This window comes from Thamnophis elegans, chromosome 1 (genome assembly GCF_009769535.1).
Source record: "Thamnophis elegans isolate rThaEle1 chromosome 1, rThaEle1.pri, whole genome shotgun sequence".
NCBI lineage: Eukaryota > Metazoa > Chordata > Lepidosauria > Squamata > Colubridae > Thamnophis > Thamnophis elegans.
Window position 1 is genome coordinate 166,547,877 of NC_045541.1, and position 21,690 is coordinate 166,569,566.

Below are 21,690 nucleotides of genomic sequence, written 5' to 3' on the forward strand. Positions count from 1 at the left end.
AGATGAGGAGGGTAACATGACTTCGCGAAGGGCCGTCCCCCACCCTTCCCCCCCCCCCGTCTGGTTTTCCTTGCGGGCGGGCCCGAGGCGTTGACGTCTCAGGGATTGGCGACACGTCGGTGGTTGATTAGGCGGTAATCTTTTTTTTTTTTTTAACCTCACGGACTTCTGAGTAAGCGTTGCTAAAGCCTTTGAGGTTTCCTTTTCTCTCTCTCGCTCTCTCTCTCACCGAACTATAGATCCCGCCTTTATTTTGCCTCGCTTTCCCTTTAGAAGGAGAAAATAAGTTGACGAATGGGAAATACAGATGTATCAACCAATAGGTATAATAAAAGAAAAATTGTAAATAGGCTAATGCAGGAGTGTCCAAACTTTGGAACTTTTAAGACTTGTGGACTTCAACTCCCAAAGTTCCCCAGCCAGCATGGCTGGCTGGGGAACTCTGGGAGTTGAAGTCCACAAGTCTTAAAGTTCCAAAGTTTGGACACCCCTGGGCTAATGTAAGAAGAAATTTAGTTAAAAGATTTTTTGGTCATACTACTATAATTGCTATTACTATATTATTTTTATTGTTATTAGAATGTGTGTTTACTATCAACTTTTCCTTGGCTTTGCTTTATTTGTAATTGTTGTCCTGACATGGCATTGTCTTTCCAAAATGTTTGCGAATATATATTTTTTTAAAGGCGCTACCTGGTGATCCCGAGGAGAATTTATTTCCTTAGTTTGCCTATGGAGATTTTCAGTCATCCATCCACAAGTCATGGTTGTCCCCAAAGGTGCTTTTCTTCAAGAGGCAACTGGGCTTTCTGGTTTTTTTATTTTGAAGACATTTCGCTTCTCATCTGATGAAAGAAATGTCCTTCTGGGTTCGGCTCCAAGTGGGGAAAAAGACACTGGAGACATGGAGGCTGCTTGGAAAGATGGTTTATTGGTGGACAGGACCACATGGCTTGAGCCCTGAACAGAAAAGGTGATCACATGCTTCAATGTTGGTGGAGAAGAAGAGAAGGGCTGAGGAAGGGGCTTGCTAGGCTTTTTATAAACTGTTCAGTCCCACCTCTCTGTTTCCTGTTCCTGTGTAAGAAATGTATTCCGATTGGTTGTCAGACTCCCATGTGGCCATGCAGCGGCTACTCTCTAGGCTGTGTTTTGAATCCAGATATGGATGAGTTCTCAGATGCCATGTGATCAGTTGAGTAAAGGGCCAATATTATCATGCCTTTACTCCCACCCCCCCTGGGGCTGCAGTGGAGAAGTCTTTATTATGTAAAAGGGCCTTCTTAATGGCCCATTAACAGTGGGGATGGGCAGGAAGCTACAGGCAGCTATTCTGTCTTTTAAAACATGTTTCTTTCTTTTCATATCCAGAGAAATATTCTGCCTTTTCAATATTTCCTAGGATATTTCGTTTTTCTGGGAGAGGGCTGGATGATAACTTCCCACACATCCAAGAAGCCTCTTCAGCTCATACCTGAGCTGTTCAAGTTGCCTCTTGAAAAATCACCTTTCGGATATTTCCTTAGTTCATTTAGTGACAGTTCAAAATTACAGTGGCCCGGAAAAGAGTGACCGGTGACCATTTTTTTCACAGTTTACAATTGTTTTACAGCCTCCCCACGATCGTGTGATTAAAATTCAGATGCTTGGCAATGGTTCATACTTATGACCGTTGCTGTGTTCCTAAGGTCATGCGATCACCTTTTGCAACATTCTGGCAAGGAAAGTCAAAGGGGAAGCCAGATTCACTTAACAACCAGGTTAGTAACATATCAACTGCAGTGATTCAACAACTGTGGCAAGAAAGCCCCCCAAATGGAGCAAAACTAATCAAATGTCTCAATTACCAATGGAAATTTTGGGCTCAATTGTGGTCATAAGTCAAGGACTACCTGTGCTTATTTTATTTACTTATTTATATTTTCCCTTGCATAAAGCAAAAAAAACACAACCCACTTTATTATCTGCGCTCAGTAAAAATACGTTGTGCACGGAGACTTCCTGGGGGCGTGGCCTGTTGCCGAGGAGGGCTCCACCGAGCTCCTCAGAGATCTGGTCTGTATATCTAAATAAGATCATAGATAGCACCCCTTTTTGGCTAAGAAAGGGGCAGGGAGTAGCTCTGTAGGCTAGGGTCTATTCGTAAGCCACAGCCTTTTTCTTTTTTTGGCTGTGGATAGAGATTAGATCCAGCCGGAGCGGAGCTTTTATCTCCAGCCAGTTCTTCTCAGCTGCCTTTTTTTTTGGCAGCCCCAGACAGGCTAGCCCCCCCCCAGGACAAAACAAAGTTTTTTTCAAGCTAGAATTGATACGGGCGGGTCCCACCCCTGTGAGATTTATGTTTTTATTACTATCTTAAATACCAGCACCATTTGTCTTAGAGACTTCTTTGTCTAAATGGATTTCAAAATGGCGATTTCTCTCCGTGGATGATTGATAGTGGATATACGTAGCCGGTTTTACCTTCTTGCAGACCGCTCCTTAACAAAATAAACTCTTCTTCTTTGGAAACAGAGGGGAGCAAAGCGCTGCTTACTTGTTTATTTATTATGGCACCCAGGTCAAAGAAGCGCCTTGCTACAAATGTGTCTAAAGAATTTAAAGAATTTTTACTGGAACCACAGCCTTTGTCTCCTATGCCTTCTACTGGAGAACTTTTAACACAGGAATATTTCTTTAAAATGTTTAATGATTTTAAACAAGAAATTAAGGAATTTGTATTGGAACTATATGATGATTTAAAGTCTAAAGTTAATCAAATGAAGGCGAATACGTTTGCAGCCGTGTCTGCCCTGTCAGATTATTCTGCTGAAATAGAGAACAAATTGGAAAGTTTGGAGAAGGCTAATTTTAATTTGACTACCAATATTCAAATTTTACAACAAAAAATTAGAGACACTGAACAACAGCTTATGATGATAAATTTTAATAGGAAGGCATTTGCAATAAGAGTCAGAGGATTCCGTGAAAAGGAGCAAGAGAATCTGAAACAGACCTTTGCTGAAGCCTTCAGCCATGCGGTGGGAAGCCCGGGACTTAATTTTGATTGGCAGATTCGGAAAATCTATCGCCAGAACTCATTGATAGTGGAACAGCGACAGCTCCCGAGGGACATAATTATACATTTCTCTACAAAAGAATCTAGAAACGCGATTGTGCAAAAGTTTCATAACAACAGTCTCCGAGTTGATGACCAGGACCTGATTGTCTTCAAAGATATACCTTTCCAGATGTTGAAAGCAAGAAGGGACTACACCTTTTTAACTAAAGAGCTTAGGAGTCAACAGATTCGATACAGATGGGAGGCCCCTGCCGGCATCACGGTTACATTTGAGAATCAAAGATTTCGTCTTAACTCTGTTTCGGAGGCTCAAGATTTCTACTGTAGGACTTTGAAGGCGGGACTTCCTGACTCACTTGGAAGAGAGGAGAGACAAGCGGAAGAAGGCAAGCGGCAGGCCATGTGGCTGCAAGATGGAGGGGGTAGCCTTTCCTCCCTCGGAGAAGCAGAAAAACGGAGATCGAGAATTTAGACATTTCAAAATATTCGCCAAAGTTAAGGACTGAATGGGGGTTTGAGACCTCTCTCCGGTAGAAAAAGCGGACTAATTCTTATCAGAAGGGAAAGCTGGGTGAAACTACTTTGAGCTAGATTTTAAATTAACGTTAGCATAAATTTGATAGTGGTAAACATTAGACAAGCAAGGGATGAGGGTAAAATATATGTGGAATGATTTACGTTGTTTAAAGCTTATTAGAACAGAAAGCCGGTTGGGATTATCTTAAGATAGGTGTAAAAAGAATGTGGAATGATTTATGTTGTTTAAACTTTGTTAGAAGGGACTATTTTAAAACAGAAGGTTAACTGACTCTTGCTAAAAGTATTATTTGAATATGTGGAATGATCCATGCTATTTAACTTTTAATAGAAGGGAAAGTTGGTTGAAATTGCTTTGAGTTAGATTTTAAACAAATGTTAGCATAAATTTGATAGTGGTAAATATCAGACAAGTAAGGGATGAGGGTAAAATGCATGTGGAATGAACTACGTTATTTAAATCCTATTAGAAGAGAAAGTCGGTTGGAATTATCTTAAGATAGAAGTTGATTTCTGTGTAAAGTAATATTTGATCTACGCTGCTTAATTTTACTAAGAAGGGGAAGCTTGGCTAGATTATTTTGAATTACTGTTTGAAAAGGAGGTTAAGAAAGATCATTTACGCTGTTTAAATTTTACTAGAAGGGAATGCTTGATTACTCTTCTGCAAAGTAATTTGAATATGTGGCATGAACCACGTTGCTTAAATTTTATCGGAAGGGATCATAAGGTTTAGGAAGAGGAACGGGAGAGTCTACAGAAGGTTGGGGTAAATAGCAAAGAAGTAAGAGACGAGAATAAAATATAGATAGAATGATTTATACTATTTAAGCATAGATAAAGATGGGGGGCTGAGATCAACACAAAGAGTGGTTTCTTTTTCTTTCTTTTTTTCTTTTCTCTTTTCTTTTCTCTCTTCTTTTTTTCTGTTTTTCTTTCTTTTGACATATTACTTTTATTTTTTAATCCATATGTATACAAGATACTTTAGACAGAAGGCAGTGCCAGGTGTGGGCCCTGGGAAGTCGGGAGGATTAGGGATGGGGATTTGTGGGGGTGGGGGGTGGGGGGGGTGTTAACATAGTCTTAATAAGAACAAGAATGTATTTATATACGGTGGTTCTTTTTTTTCTTTTATTTTTTTTTTCCTTGGTTCATTTTACTTTTATCAGATCAAACAACACTCGAATAAAGGCATACACCAAGGAGGGAGGTAGAGGGAAAGAAGAGGGAGGAGTAAGGAAGGAGTAAGGGGAATGTAAGGAGGGTGTGTGGGGAGTAAGGGGAGAAGGAAGGCTTGAGGGGAAAGGGAAGTAGGAGGGGAGGGTTAGAGGGAGAAAGGAAAGTTGGAGGGGGTAGATGGGGTGTATGGAGGATGGAAGGGTTAGGTGGGGTTGCGAATGATGAGTTGTGTTTCCTTTTTTTGTTCGTTTTATCTCCTTTTTTTTTTCTTTTCTTATAGTAAATACCCTGTATATAAGTGATTGCAAATGGAATGTGAAAAATGAATAAAATATATTTTAAAAAAAATACATTGTGCACAATAAGTATATAGCTCCTGGGAATACACAAATAAAACATGAGAAAGTTCCTGATATTATTACCTCACATCTTCATCTCGAAAACATGACCAAGATCCACAAAACACACAAAAATTCTAGTGAGCAGCTGGTTCTATGAAGCAAGACATGAATATTCACAGCCCTATTTGCTGCCATAGCTTGCTTTGTAAGTTTTGAGCATATTAATAATTGTGAATTTTCTGGAACAAAAAAACAGCAACTTGTTATTAATACCTGGAAGTCCTTACAACCATTCACTTAGTGACCATTTGAAGTTACAATGGCACTGAAAAAAAGGGACTTATGACCATTCTTTTATGACTGTTGCAGCATCCTTATGGTTACATGTTCACAATGTGGATGCTTGGTAGCTTGTTCATTCATTCATTCATTCATTCATTCATTCATTCATTTATTATATTTATATGCCGCCCTTTTCCCCCAAAGGGGACTCAGGGCGGCTGACAAATCAAATCTGGGAAGGGGGGGGGTACAGACAAAAATAAAAAACAAACATGACAATACACAATTTAAAACACACAACAGTCATACCATTCGAGACGGGGCAACAGCTCTTTAGCCCCAGGCCTGTCGGAACAGCCAGGTTTTAATGGCTTTGCGGAAGGCCTGGAGGGTGGTGAGGGTTCGAATCTCCACGGGGAGTTCGTTCCAAAGGGTTGGAGCAGCCACAGAGAAGGCTCTCTTCCGGGTAGTCGCCAGTCGACACTGGCCAGTGGATGGAATTCGGAGGAGGCCTAATCTGTGGGATCTAATCGGTCTAGTGGAGGTAATTCATGTTTATGGTGGTTGTTGTAACCTAGGGTCATGTGATCAACCTTTGCGACCATCTGACAAGGAGAACCACATTCACTTAACAACCAAGTTACAAACTTAACAACTGCAGTGGTTCACTTAACGTGGCAAGAAAAGTCTTAAAATGGAGCAAAACCCATTGAACAAATGTCTCACATAGAAATTTTGGGCTCAGTTGTGGTTATAAGTCGAAGACTTCCTGTATTAATTTCATATAATATAATTATTATAGATTATTCAGTAGCTTTGTGTATAAAGTGTTATTACAATTGAGATTTTTAAGGTGAAAGATAAAAGCAAGCTTACATATATCTGCTTATTACTATGTTTGCCAAAGGTTAAAATATTCAGCAACAGAATAACAAAATAACTTTAGTGTGGGTTGTATAGATTTCATAGCTGTAAAACACAAGTTTGCGATTTACCTCAAGTTGACTGTTTGCAGGGAAGGGCTGGGGATCATAAAAATGTAGGAGTTAGCCATTTCTTTCTTTTTTTAATTGCATTTTACCCCTTGGAAAATATGCTATTTAAACTGAAGGGAAAACATTTTAGACTGCTTTCTGATATTAGATTATAGGTTTGCTATATTAGAAGCTGAATATATGTCAGCATTTTTTATTTACTTGACATACACTATGTGGCCTTTAAAACAGGATAAACAGTCCTTTTGAAAATCAGTGCTGATAACACTTCAGTCATAAACAATGATTCTTCACTGGAGATCAGTGATAAAATTATTGATATTTAAAGCTATTACCATACAACAGGGCTGCATTACATTATCCAGATTGCAGTAGCCAGTAGATAGTAAGTAGCAAGGAGTTACATTTTACGTGTCTGTCTGTGTGTGTCCGTCCTTTCAAATCAGTTTTGATTCCTAGTGATTGCCTGGGCACATCTCTGCAATTTTCTTGCCAAATTTCAGAAATGGTTTGCCATTGTCTCCTTCCAAGGTCTGAGATAGGTCATCTTACTTGTTTTGTTCCCAAGGCAGAACTTGGACTCATAGTCCCCTGGCTGGTTTCTAACCTGATGCCTTAATCACTGCATCAATCTACACCAAAAAAAAAATTAGCAATAGGGCAAGAATTATAGCGGCAATAAAAATGTTTGAATTGTTATCATTATTGGAGGTTCAATATGAAATGAGAAGTCAGTTAAGTTTTAGGATTAGGAGAGATTTATCTAATCTGAACTTTTATATAAACTTACACCTGTTGAATATGTATGCAAATTAGATGTGGTGTTTTTTTTTGGGTCTGAATTGGTGATGTAATTCACCACTCAAAAATATGCATAAAATGTATATATTACAAAGTGAAGTGAACAGTAAAACACATGTTAATGAAAAAAGGCATAGACCGATGTATTTTATTTACTAAATTATTTACTAACATGCTCACAGTAACAAATGTGTATAAAATGCATATAGTATGAGAAAAGTATTTGAAAATGCTAGCACATTTTTCTGCTGTTGTGAAAATGGGCCAAGACAATCATGGCCAGGAAAGTGAGAAAAAAACAAACAAATATAAATAGCACTTAGACATATATACCACTCCATAGTGCTTTACAGCATTCCATGGACAGTTTACAATGTCAGCATATTTTCCCCAACAATCTGGATCTCCATTTTTTTGACCTCGGAAGGATGAAGGGCTGAGTAATCTTGAACCCCTTCAGGATCGAACTCCAGATTGTGGGCAGAGTTAACCTGCAATACTGCATTCTAACCACTGCACACCAGGGCTCCTAATAAAACCCAGCCCATCCATGTTGTATGGTATCTGTAGTGCTGCTGCTTCAGTAAAATACTGTAACTGTCAATTTTTCCATTAAGTAATTTACAAAAAAAAATGTTTTGAGCATCTAGATACAGAAGGCTAGGATCAACATTTCCCTTCTATCATGTTTATGTTTTGTTATGAAGAATATCATTAGAAAACTTTGAAGCCTGAGTCTGCCTCATCCATTCACCTGATCCAACAGTTATCTTGCTAGAACTTTCATTCATTACTCTGCAAAATTCCATAAATATGTCCTGAGCTTTAATAGATTTAGCTCATCTGCCTCATAAATCACCACGTATAATAAAACCAAATTATTCCTAACCACAGTGGGATGGTTGGATCATAGTGAGAGATACATGCAGAAAGTGTATAGTATCTCCTAAGATATAGAAAGTCAATTGCATGCCCAAGACTGTGTGTGACCATTAGATGGCAACATAACACCATTTTAAAACTTCTGAATGTTGCTGAAGTGAATTTTTTTGAGACTCTTTGATATCACTTTAAAAAAAAAAGAGTGGGAACACCTCAAACATACTTGTTGTATGGTTCCCAAACTAGTTATGGGGCACACAGATTGCAATGTTAGCAAAATACAGGAAACAAGGAAGAGATCCACCTTGTTACAGTATATGCTGAAAGACCTTCTGCAAGCTCAAATGCATTCCAAAATTAAATAATCACTAAAGTGATTGTAAATCCACTGCCATGATTCTGTTCTTTCACATTTTTTCTTTTTCTTTCGCCTCCATAATATCTGCTTAAAGAAAAAATATGGCAGAAAAGTGTTTTGTAGAGTTTTGAGTGCATCTGTGGGTCTAAATAAAGGCAAGTGTATCATCCCCATCTAACTTCATGGTGTGTTTGTGTTCTGTGGGCTTTGCTAAATCTTATTTACAATATCTTCCAAAATCCGATATCAAAGTTTTGATTCGAGTCTTGCTTGGCCATTTAATTATACGGTATTCCCTTATAATTCCACCATGTAATCTGTGAAAGAAACAAATAGGACCTGAAATGAAATGTAGTTGGTGGATCACTGTCATAATCAGCCCCCAAGAAGGCAAGTGTATTTTGTGAAACTAGGCAGATGTACATGTACGATGTGTGTGTATAAATCAAGAGCACTGAGGGACATACAAGAGACAGGCAAGCACAGATGAGAGATAAGCTTTATGCTTTGGGATTAAATATTTACATTATTTGGGAGTTAGGCTTGTCAGTGATAGATTTGCTAGGAGGAAAAAAGGACCTGGCTTATGGGAAATAAGCAGTCATTATTGTTTTTCCAGAGCTTCACACAATTTTGCATCAGTTACTTTGAAAATTTTACATGCCATAACACTCAATCCTCTACCCTTTGAAAATAATTCCTTATGATGTTATAAAATATTGTTTACAAACAGGAGAGCATTATGTCCTTACAGTTCTAAATGATTCTAATTTTCCTGAATCAGTTGGGTTAAGTTCTTATCATATCTTTTTGCTTTTTTTGCCTAAACTTTGATCAAGCATCACCATATAATCTTTCTCTCTCTCCTCTAATTTCTTTGCTCAGATTTATCTTTCTATCTTGGATTAACTCCGTTCACATCTCATCCACAATTTCCACATTCTAAACTCCTATGGCAGTATCTCTTCTCTCCTGTAGTTATTATTCCTACTAACAAATGCTGTGTTGCTATGATTTCTTTAGAACTGGGATTTTGTTTCAAGCTCTGGAGATTTATAGTACAATTTAAAAAGCCAAACATTTCATTTTAACATGTAAATACAATATAAAGAAAAGGTGTTGCCAGAAAACACTTAATGGGGTAAAGAAAACCAGACAATCAGATAAAAATGTCAATATGTTCTCGGTGGTTACAATACTTATTTCACAAAGAAACAGTAACTCAATTTGTAGGGCCAGGCCCCAGTGGCAGCTCAGCAAACTCAAAGTGCATTGTGAAATACATGTGTATACAAACAAACATTCAACATATATATATATTTATACATTTGCACACACATAATGCAGCATTTTTGAGTGCAAATCACAGTTAAACCAATTGCTATCAATAAAATTTGCCTGAACCAACCATTGGTGAGGTTATTACACATCAAAATATTATTAAGCATAAAGCTACAAAAGTTTTTTTTTAAAAAAAGAACAAAAAAATACTTGCTGAAAATAAATTAAAAGTGGTAGCCTTCCCAGTAGTAATGCAAAACCAGCCTTTCATAAGAGGTACTGTATATGGGGAAAAAAAGATGAGACACAATATCATTTTGGTGCATAGAATCATCCCCATTTGCACCCTCCCTAGATTTCTAATACATAAATATAGTAGATGGAAATACCACCTTAGCTTTATAATCATTTAGCAGTTTAAACTCCTTAAATCATAATCTGGCCTCACCAAAATTTTACAAATGAACCTTTAAATCTCATTTGTCTATTCATAAGTTTTATCTGCTATTTGCATTGGCTAATGATTCCCCTATTTCAACCAACCCTGTCTCTTTTTGAGACTCCATAGAACTGCATTATTTATCCAAAACAGTACAGTAAAAGAACAAAATGCATCTATCTCTTCAAATCAGCAGATTAAGCCTTCTAGGGGAAAAATCAATGGATAGAGTACTATCTAGTGTTTTCTGGAATAGGACAGATCCTTTAATGCATGGATCTCTAACTTGATTTGAGCAAATTCAGTGTTGCAATAATCTTCTTTTGTGAACTGCAAAATACATGGAGTGAAGATCCAGATAACTCAGGAAAAAAACAAAATAATAGATTTCTTTGAATACTGAAAATAGGGAGTAAATGTTTAAATCCATATTTTTTCACAATTTGACATAAATTGCTTCTCCCCTAATGGCAGAAAACCAGCTTATTAAAACAAAACAATTCTATGCATTTAGAAAAGAAAGTTAACATGCCTTTTAAAAATAAAAGGGCTTTTCCTTCAGCAAAATGTTAATGATCAACAGATCCAAAATAAATAGTGTACATATCACACAAAACTTTTATGAGTAGTCTAATATGAACACATCACTTGGGATAGCTTCTCCCATTCCTTTTAGGAGAAAGGGGCAAAGAAGCTACACACACTCCGTAGCCCCAACAAATTGGGACATTTCACAGGAAAAAGTCAAAGTGATTAAAATGTCAGAAGAAACAATTTATCAAGTTCAAGTCTGCCCCCCCCCCCATTAATTTGAAAATTAGCAAAACTTCCAATTACCCTTGTATAGCAAGCAGTTCTGCCACTTACTATAGTCGATTTATATTAGAAATTGCTGGGAAGATTAATTAATTTTTTTTTAAAATACTGACTACCTATTTCTGTATCACAATACTTTCCTCCTTTAAAAAAAAAGAAAATATGAATTATTTACTCTTTACAGCTGCTATGGATAAATACATGTCACAAAAGAAACATAATTTAAAACAATAGGATTTCCCCACCTTACTGGAAAAATAAAACAAAATCTGTAGTCCCTTTTCTATAGGGCTTCTGAATATTGCAGAAATTGGCTTATCACTTTCTATAAATATTTTCATGTGGGAGAAAAGGTATCTAAGAGATTAACATAAAGGAGGCGATTTTCAATGCAGCTACCAGACTGAGGCAACATGCAGTGTGAAAGAAGGCCTTCTTGTTTGAGTGTCAGGAATTTGATGCCAAATGCATCCAGCAGGATGAATTTTGTATCTCTTGATAGCATCCCATCACACTTCCCAGGATGCTGGTTTTATTACACTTGAGAAAAGCAAATATAATATTTATCTGCACAATTCCCCTTTTTCTGCAGTAGCATGTCATTTTAAGATTCCCTTTTTTGCTGGGTCAAATCATTGGTCCATCAAGCCCACTATATTATCCTGATTTTCAGCAGGTTCATACAGAACCTTTCCTCAAATTAAATTTGCATGATTGGAAAGTGTAGGACTACAAAAAGTCCGACCATTTGTCCAACCAAGTACTGTCTGCTCTAATTTGAAAATGTTTTCCAGGATCACAGTCCAAATCCCTCCCCCCCAAAGCCTAGAACCTCTTAAAAAAGAAGACTAAAGATGTCAGAGACTGAACCTGTGTTTATCTTCAGGCAAAACATTACACTGAACTAAAAGCTGTATTTCCACCTGGGCTTTCTTAAAACAAGATGCAGACTGTTTCCAAGTCGAAACCAAAATAAGAAATTAGTGATAGTGACAAGTCCAGCAGGAAGAATTTTTCCATTTGCCAGGTACAACTCAGATGCTGAGTAGCAACACTGGAAGGAAGACATGACACGTATAGTCTGATCTCTGATATTTCGCCACCTGGGCAAATAATGTGGTTCAAGCTACAGATTTCTTTGAGGAAGAAAATGTTAATAGTAACACTCCCTTACAATGGGGAGTGAAATCATAGGTTGCTGGCAGCAAGATTTGGGGTGATCCCCTTCTGGCCCTGCCAGAATGTAATCATCATCTGGCCTTCCCTTCACTACGTCCCAAGAGGCAAAAAGGTGATATTTCCTTCCATGTCAAGACATGATTGTGCATCAGTCAGGCTCTCTCTTCTTGCTAACTCAGCTGGGTCTGCTATGGAACCACTGTCCGTCTGTAAAAGTGTTCTTTGGTTGTCAAAGTTCAGTGCACCCTTTTGTTTGATTAGGACGTTTCTGTGGGGGCTGCCCAATTTGTCTGTTGGAGAAGGCAATGGCTCGTTTGCAGATTCTGAATCATCGGTTGTCCCCAAGGTTTTGGATTCACTATTATCCTCTTCCAAAGGGCTCTCAATCTCTGGTTCAATATCTGATTCTTCTCCATCTTCTTCTTCTAAAGTAAGCTGAAAATTGAATTTGTCTCCTCCACTTTTCTCTAAATCTGATGCATCTGGGGGAGGTGAAGGACTGTGAGGAATCATGCTCTGATACCATTCTCGGTTGTCTTCTAAAGTATCCAGAATGTCCTGAGCATCAGGATGAACTAAATCAGCCCAGGTTTCCCAAAGCGGATGAGCAATATAATCAATGAATCCCACCTGGCAGAAGAAAAATAACACAGAATGTTAAATATGCTAATTTTGTTGCCCTATTATTTATAAGTCTGTATCGAATTCCTCCTCCAGTTCCAATTCTACAGTTGCAAAAACCAGAGGTATACAAGCAAAAGTTTCCTAGCTCAAAATGCTCTGACTGTGAATGTTTGCTTTTCGCCTTCTCACTTCCATTCAAGAGATTTTTAAAATTATTGATGTCTATGTTGATATACATAGCTTTTTCATGCATTTGTGTTTAGCTTTGTATTTTATATCACTTTAGCATGAAAATTCAAAAAACCCACCCACAGTTAAACAGCTGTCATCCCCATGCCATCTATAACCTGAACTTTACTAGCAGTGTCACCTGAGACTTTTCTATGGAGGCATTGTGTTTATCACACATTGGGCTAATCTCCATGCCCTTCTCCCGCTCACGATCTCCTTGGTGGAAGAATTCTATCATGATTCGGTCCGTCCACTGGCGATAGACCTCTAGTGGTTTTGTGGGGTTGCTGAGATCTGCACAGTGTACAATATTCTGCAAAACCTGTGGAGAAGATAAAACAATTACATAACATTTACAGTAGAACTACATCACAAATCAACATAGCAAAGAGGAAATATCATTGGAAGTCTTATCTTCACAATTAATACGTTACAGAACTTCAATTTTATTAATAATATTTCATAATTAAGTGTATGTATGTGCTTCATTCATTTCTCTGACTCTTGTCTATTATTTTTCTTAGCAACAAACTCAGATATTAAAAATATATTTTAAGTTAAAAATAAAGGGGAATCAGAATATTTTGAAATCTGGAACAGATTTTATGATTGGTATAAGACAAGGTGACAAGACTGGGACAAACTGTATATATTGTGATTGGACAGAAGGATAGACAATGTATTAAGTAGGCTAATAGTTAATGGTTGAGACTAGCTATATATAATGTGAATGTATGGTCACTTCGACTTCGCAGTACTGCATTGTTTTAAATGTAAAAATAATAAAAATATATTCAAAAATATATTTTAAGTTGATTCACATCTTTTATACACTCGCTTAAAGTGCTCTTTGAACTTAATAACATTAAGTTCTGAACAAGAGGACCTCGACAGAACTATCATTTGACTTTCATGGTTTTAATAACTAGCCACAAAATCTCGAGCTCAGGTCTAACTCTATTTAAGTATGAATTGAGCTTGGGATTCACATCTCTGAAATGTGCTCTTCTCCATTTTATCCCTGCTCCTTAGTGCCTTACCTGAATGCGATCGGAGTAGTTATCCAAAAGCAGGACTCCCAAGCTTGTCACTTTCTTGGTCTCTACCATTGTCTTCAGATCAGCCAGAAGATTCATATGTTTTGACATATCTGTTGCCAGCACCTGTTTATAACCCCCCACCAAAAATACAAAAATTATTTTTCTGTCTTCCTCTCCCCATTTTCAAGAATACAGAAAGAAGACACAAGAGTCACTTGAGAAAAAAAAGTACCAGTTTGGAAACAAGAAAAAATTAACACAGCCTTCCATCCTTCCGAGGTGGGTAAAATGAGGACCCAGATTGTTGGGGGCAATATGCTGACTCTCTGTAAACCGCTTAGAGAGGCCTGAAAGGCCTATGAAGCGGTATATAAGTCTACTGCTATTATATTTTCGGGAGTGGGGGAGAGTTTTCTTATGTCTGCAGGCATTTATTCATGCATTCAAACACCCCAATCCTAGTAAAGCAATGTTACACAGAGTAAGAAAAGTAATAAAAAATAGGAGGAAGTCCAAGAATTTAAAGAATTCTTAAAGAGGCGTAAAAAAGCCTTGCTAAAGCTTACATCATTATTATACCTTTTCCATTCTTACATGTCTTTTTCACTTCCCTCATATCCATTTTATTTTTAAACTTTTCATTGCTCTTTTTCATGTTCTCATCAATTGCATCCAACCATGATTTTCTCAGTGTCACCCTTCCTTTCAATCCATTCACCCTTTCTTCATGTATTCATTTGGTGATTTGATCCTCATCTGTGACCAAACCACTTTGAAATATTTGTTTCATTATGGCCAATCATTTCTGTATTTAATCCACATTCAGTTAGCCTATATAAATCCTTACTTACTCTTGTTTTATAGCACACATTTTAATCCATACTCATTCCCACTGCATTCAATTTACTATTCTTCTGACAAGCGCAACTTAAAATCATTTCCTCTATATTCTCTGTCAAAGACAACTAATATTCTTTAATCCATATTCAGATTTTCAGAATTATATTCCTTGTTACATCATACAGTCTAACATACACTGCAAATCATTCAGATTATTAACCAACAACATAGCATCACCCTCATATAGAAATACTTGTATAATCATACTGTCAGGCCTGCAGTCATATTCCTTTTAGGATCTTTGGCCTGCCACACTCTCTATTCTTTTACTATTCCAGTTCATTAGGGGATAATTGGGAGGGGAAATAGTAAGGAATAGAATTTTAGAATGTGTTGTCAAAATAAAACATTCCTTTCTAGAAGCTCAAGGTCATTCTTTGTCTCCGCACCTCTGCACCTGACCCGAACTAGATGGGTGGAAATGCCAGCATGGCAGTGGAAGATTAGATCATGGGATGGACTTGTGGGTGTGGGGAAAGAGGATGAACTTTCAACTGGGTGTGAAACCCAGGAAGCTTTCAGATTTGGGTTTTCCACAGATGTACCAACATGTCTCTCTTAATAAATTGGAACTTTGAGGAAAGCTCTGCCTTGAACTCTGATCTAATTTTGGATGATATTTGGAACGCTGACACATACTCACAAACAACATTGCTCTAACATCACCCATTAACAATCTTTAAGCAGTTGTTAATAAATACATTACACAGTCAAAGGAAAAGCATACTTTATATCCTAATATAACTCTATTCAGTGTTGTGTCATTTGCTAAGCATTCTATATGTTTTCATAAATGCTGTACTGTAAACATACAGATACTCCTTGGGCTAACAACCACTCGCTCAGTGAATGTTTGAAGTTGTTATGGTACTGAAAAATGGTACTTATAACCAGTCCTTGAAATTCCAACTGTTGCAGCAACCCTGTGGTCACATGATTGTGGTTTGGGTGCTTGACAATTGCCTTGCAGCATCCTGTGGTCATGCAATCACCACTTGAGACTTTCCCACAAGTAAAGTCAATGGGGAAGACAGCAAGAAATCCCAAGTCACTCTGGGAAGTTGCTTCTGCCATTTTTTCTCATGAGGAGCCTGCTACAGAGATTTCAGGGAACTCATACTCTGTATCACTTGCCTGCCACCCAGACTCCATAGCGCATGCCCGCCCATCCAGCTGTGTTCACACCGCAGCATCCCCCTGCCTGGCCACACTCATGTGGCACCACAGCACTCCATCTGTCACCTGGCCACACTCCATGGCACTCATCCAGCCTCACTTGCGACTTGCTGGCTACCTCATTGATTTTGCTTATTAGAAGCCCTCACATAATGACCCACAATCCTCGCTTAACAACAGCAATGGAGGCTGTTGGAATTTCCTTTGCTGAGTGAGTCATGTGTCATCATGCTTTATGACGGCATTACTTAGCAAAGGGAAATTCCCAATTACTGTCATTAAACAAGGACTATTCGTGTGCTGCTGTTGTTGTATTCAGCAACTTTCATGCTCTTATTCACGCAAAATATTATCTAATTCAGACCTATTCTCCTAACCAAATAAGCTTTGTTTCCCAATGACCTGCAGAAGAGCCGAAATCTGATTGCCTTCCCTTCTTGACACAGTATACTTCTCAAGTTTTTCTCACCCTACCTCATACCCTTTTAAATCAGAATTCTGCCAAAAATCTTTTGAGGCAACTTAAAAAACTTAACTCCGCGCAATTTTGGCATTTATTTTTGCTACTTTCCCCGTCTATAGGGAAACAATAATGGTATTTTTCCAAATTTCAAATACCGTATATACTCGAGTATAGGCCGACCCGAATATAAGCCGAGGCACCTAATTTTACCACAAAAAAACTGGAAAAGTTATTGACTCGAGTATAAGCCTAGGGTGGGAAATGCAGCAGCTACCGGTAAATTTCAAAAATAAAAATAGATACCAATAATGTTTTTGAATATTTATTTCAAAGAAAAACAGTAAACTAGTGGTGTATTCAATGAAATACTTCACTCACCTCATGATGCTGATGTCCCGCTGTGATGATGATGTCCCGTGCAGCCGCGGGAGCGATGTCCCGCCTCCTATGACACACGGCACAGTGATTCCTATCATTGGATCACTGTACCAGAGGAGGTGGGACATCGCTATGTGGCTGCTTGCCATAATAAGGAGGAGGTGAGACATCGTTGCAGAGCGGCAGGAGGGGGAGGAAGGGGAATCGTAAGACAGCCCTGCATTACATTAGAACGTGAGGAGGGGGGATGGTGCGGTGCGCGCTGCGCGGCAAACTGACACAGAGGGAGGGGAAACTCACAGGGGCACTGGGCCATTCACGAGTGTCACCCAGCGGGCATGGCCCCGCCCCTTTTTCTCCTCCATTTTGGGCAAATTTTTCACTGACTCGAGTATAAGCCGAGGCGGCTTTTTTCAGCCCAAAAAGTGGGCTGAAAAACTAGGCTTATACTTGAGTATATACAGTACATTTCAAATACATTTCAAATGCAGATATAGTCTTTGCACATGTCAAAAAGTTGCTTAGGCATTCTTTAAACAAACCAGGTTTACCTTTTAACATCTTCACTTGTACCCTCTACACCTGCAATCTCACTATTTCTCCATATTCTCACTCCATATAAAACTTCCATTTCATCAATTTCCCCATAGACCTTAAAAGTTATTGCATTTGTTATATTGCAATTTCAATTTCACTTCAGGTTCTTTCCCAATAATTTCATTACTTTTATGGTTAATTCCTTTTACTCTGCTGAAAGTTCCTTGTTTAGCTTGCTTCTACTTCTAAAACCATTTTTATTATCACTAATATCACTTTTTCTCTGCCGCTTTTAATCTTAACCATTCTTTGTTCTCTGACTGTATTATATAAACCATCTTTTTCCTGTCAGAACATATTATATATTTTTTCCTTGTACTTATTTTTTGCAGCAGTCATCCTCTGGTATGTATTTTTTCTCACTCACTGCCTCTTTCACTCAATCATTTCACTAAATTCCTTTTTTTTTTTACTTCCAATTAGTTTAACTGCACACACTTCTGTGGAACTCTGTAATATAATTCTTTTCACTCTATTCCAAGCATTTCTCACTGTTTCTTACATACACTTGCCATTCTTTTTGTGTAATCTATCTTTTAATGTTATTTTATGCAGCCTCTGACATTTCCTTTAGTTATTCTTTCACTCCAATTTCACTATTCCAAGATCCACTTTTAACCTTTCTACAAAAATGATCTGCATCACATTCAGAATCTTTCATCATCTTCACTAATTCTCTTGATTTTGCTTTGTAAACTCTCAAATCAATCACATTTTTAGATTTAGATTGAATCCTTAGCCATATAGATCTATGGATAGACTTATGCTTAAACCACACATTCAAACAACCAAGTCTTTTTCTAAGTAGCTAATCTCCAAATAATTACTGTTATTATTAATTCTTGAACTTCTGAAAGGCTTTATCACTTCTTTCTGTACCCTGGCATCTTGTTCCCATCCACCCACTCATGTTAGATGTTAGAATAATTTACATCTGGATTACATACTTTCTTAGTACTGCACATTTTCCCCCAACGCTAATCCCTGGGTTTGATGTTATTACTATTTGGAAGAGTGTAACATGAACTGTCACCAACACATGGATACTTATTTTCATATGCATCCACCACCACTAGATGACACCAATTCATACTGACATACTACATTTTAATCTTTTCATTCATAATCAAATATGCACATTCATTTTCCTTCATGTATTCCTCAGCTCTGCACCAGATCCTACTTCCTTCATTCAGATCTTTTAAACCTTTCTTCTTTTTCCATCATTCTGCCATCATTTTTTCTATCATTCAGTTATCACTGCTGAATATCTAATTCTCACAGTGCTGTTTAATGTCTATGTATATTTACTCATGTAGTATGGCTGTAGTATTATTATTTATCCTTATTATCTTATTATTTTCTTTACTTCCCTCTTGTTGGTATGATGATGATGATGGTCATTATTCTGTTACTTTGTCTGTATCCTGGGAACTTCTGGACAAGAGGCAAATTCCTTGTGTGTCTAATCACACTTGGCCAAATAAAGTAATCAATTCAATTTAATTTTCATAGGACTCATCCAACAGCCTTCTAATGGTGGCTTGAAGATGCCCAGTTAGCCATTTTTAAGGAGATCTCCCACATTATCTTCAGTTTATCTCAGCCCACAGCTGAACCCACTTCACTTTGTAGTTAGTTGATTCAGTGTTACAGGGATGCTTACCATCTTCTCTCAACCTAAGCCCTGCTGCATACAATTTCTAGCATTTCGCCAGTGACCATGGCACCCTCAGAATCTGATTGCTCTTGGCTTGCTACCCCCCCACCCTCAGTTTGTGAGCACTGGCAATCTGGCATTTATCAAAGCACACATCAGGTCTTTTGGAGGTTCCTTATTGTATCACTAGACCTTTCTTTAAACAAAGAAAACTCTTTAAATATGGGGAATAGAGGAAGAGTTGGTAGCAGTAGGTTTATTGCAAAGATCAACAAAGGTGGCCAGGAGTATTTATTTTATTTTCAATGTTAGCTCAGGTGAAGTACTAAATAATTGATTCATAGCTACTGTCACTTAAACACTAATGGAGGTAGGTGGCATCAAAATTGAAAACAGGTGGGCCTTGTTTAATGAACATTCGTACAGTGTTTGTTTGAAGTTACAATGGTTACAAAGGTGTTAAACAAATGGTACCTACAACAGATCCTCAAAGTTATGATGGTCACAGTGTCCCATCAGTCATATGATTGCATTTCAGATAATTGGCCCACACTTCTGATTGTCACTGTGTCCCATGGTCACATGGTTGCAGTTTGTAACCCGCCCTGCCAGTTTCCAAACAAGCAAAATCAACATGGAAGCTGGCAGGAAGTTGCAAGTTGCAGTCACATGAGGTCCTTGCTTAATGACCCTCACAGTCCTAATTCAACAATGACAACTGGGACAGCAATGCAGTCATGTGTTTTTATCAATTTATAACCATGTTACTTAACAACAGACTTTCTGTTCCCAATTGTTAAGGAGGACTACCTGTACATAAAACTCATCCCAATATTCTGGAGAAAAATGGGCCATTATTCTTCCCACTTAGCAGGTAGGAATGGAAACTGTGCAACCATTTGATCTCTTTAATTTGTCCCATTTTAAAATTATCAGAACAGACTGCTTGTTCCTAGAGTAAATAGAGATTAACTTTTGTGACAAAGCAATTTATGCCACCATACATTTGTGCCAACTCACAATGGAATGCATGTTAAAGCAGCTGTTTGGGTGGATTTTTAGTTTTAGATGCACACAACATATTTTTTCATTTCACTTCATTTCCCTCATATTCTTTAGAAAAGCCAAGATGGTGACTATGCTGCAAATGACAAATGTAGAAATGGAATGGGGTTTCAATCGCATGTTCATGGACATCATCTGGAGCGTTTGATAGACATCTTTGTTTAACAGTTTTAGTTGTATTTGGGTTTCATTCACCAGTCCCTATTAATGATAAATTGCTTTTTTTCTAATTAGAGCCCAAAGAATAAAAATGATCATTAGATTTTCATCTTCTTGCCTAAATCCTGATGAGGGTTAGAATGTCCTCTAAGTACAAAATTGCAACTCTGAATAAGTTCACCCCCACAAATGATGAAGCCACAATGTACTCTGAATTTCCATTATATTTGACCGAAGCCAAGCAACTATTTTTCAGGGGATTGGAAATGGCACAACAGAAACTTCCTAAGAGAAGAATGTAAACTTAGGAAAAATGTAAACTTCCCAAGAGATAAAGGAACTTTTCTTTCAAACAGGTCTGCCAAGCTTTTAAAATAGTAAAATCTCATCCTAATTCCTTAACTACCGGTATGTGATTAATTTATTCTTAAACAACAACCTCCTTGAAACAGCTTTCAACATCAAAATAATCAGTCTCATGCATTTCAATAAACACCTGTCATCTCACTTGAAATATTGTGATTCATTCAAAATTATAACCATGACCAACAAAGCTTCTCACCATGTCAATGGCCATCTTCCGGAGCATTTGTCTTTGCTTCTTAGAAAGATTCTGGAAAATATCACAGTTTTCCTCTTGTAAGAGTTTGAATCCTACTGCCAAATGATGATTTTCCAACACCGATGCATCATTATACATTAGTGCCAGTTCTGAATCTACAAATAAAAATAAATAGGAAAGGAAAGAGACAATAGGAGGAGCATCATTAGTTTAAAAGGCAGCCTTGCAGGCAGTGTTTAGGATTGTGACAATTGTTCAGTTTGGTAAGAAATAGGACAGTAAAGTAAAGAAGCTAAAAAGTTTACCTACGGGTTTGAAATAACCTACCAAAGCCTATGAACTCTTACTAAAAAATTTCTTATTATTTGAGCAAGAATGAACTTGTTCAGTTCATTCTTTTGTTTTACATTTTGTATTCTAAACTTCAACTTAAATGTTAAGTGTCAATTAAGCCCATAGGCAGCTGATGTTAGATCATTGAGGCTTATGGTATGATTGCTGATTACTAGGTATTTTCCAAATGATGCTGAATTACACAGGCCTTTGGTCTGATTTAAAAATAAACTTAGATGATATCTTACATACTAATCTCTGGTACAATCCTGAATTAGCACTCCCAGTAATTTATGAATAACATGACTATTTTTATTACGGTCTCTGACAGAATTGTAAACTTTAACA

At 37.6% G+C, this 21,690-nt stretch overlaps 1 protein-coding gene and 1 long non-coding RNA gene across 3 annotated transcripts in view; one reads left to right on the forward strand and one right to left on the reverse strand.

The window, feature by feature from the left end:
* Positions 1-63: 63 nt before the first annotated feature.
* On the forward strand, positions 64-20,556 carry LOC116523723. Of its 2 annotated transcripts, none has more exons than XR_004257101.1 (4): positions 64-134; positions 14,238-14,328; positions 20,025-20,097; positions 20,343-20,556. It is a non-coding gene; the product is annotated as an uncharacterized LOC116523723 (long non-coding RNA). The 2 variants fall into 2 exon arrangements; XR_004257102.1 differs by lacking the exon at positions 64-134 and adding an exon at positions 1,723-1,760.
* PDE4C (phosphodiesterase 4C) overlaps positions 12,100-21,690 on the reverse strand; it is a 44,494-nt gene continuing 34,903 nt past the window's right edge. Inside the window, 4 exon segments of the mRNA XM_032238863.1 lie at positions 12,100-12,784; positions 13,149-13,331; positions 14,050-14,172; positions 21,010-21,164. Coding sequence (XP_032094754.1) covers positions 12,245-12,784; positions 13,149-13,331; positions 14,050-14,172; positions 21,010-21,164 — 1,001 coding nt within the window. The 3' untranslated portion in view covers positions 12,100-12,244.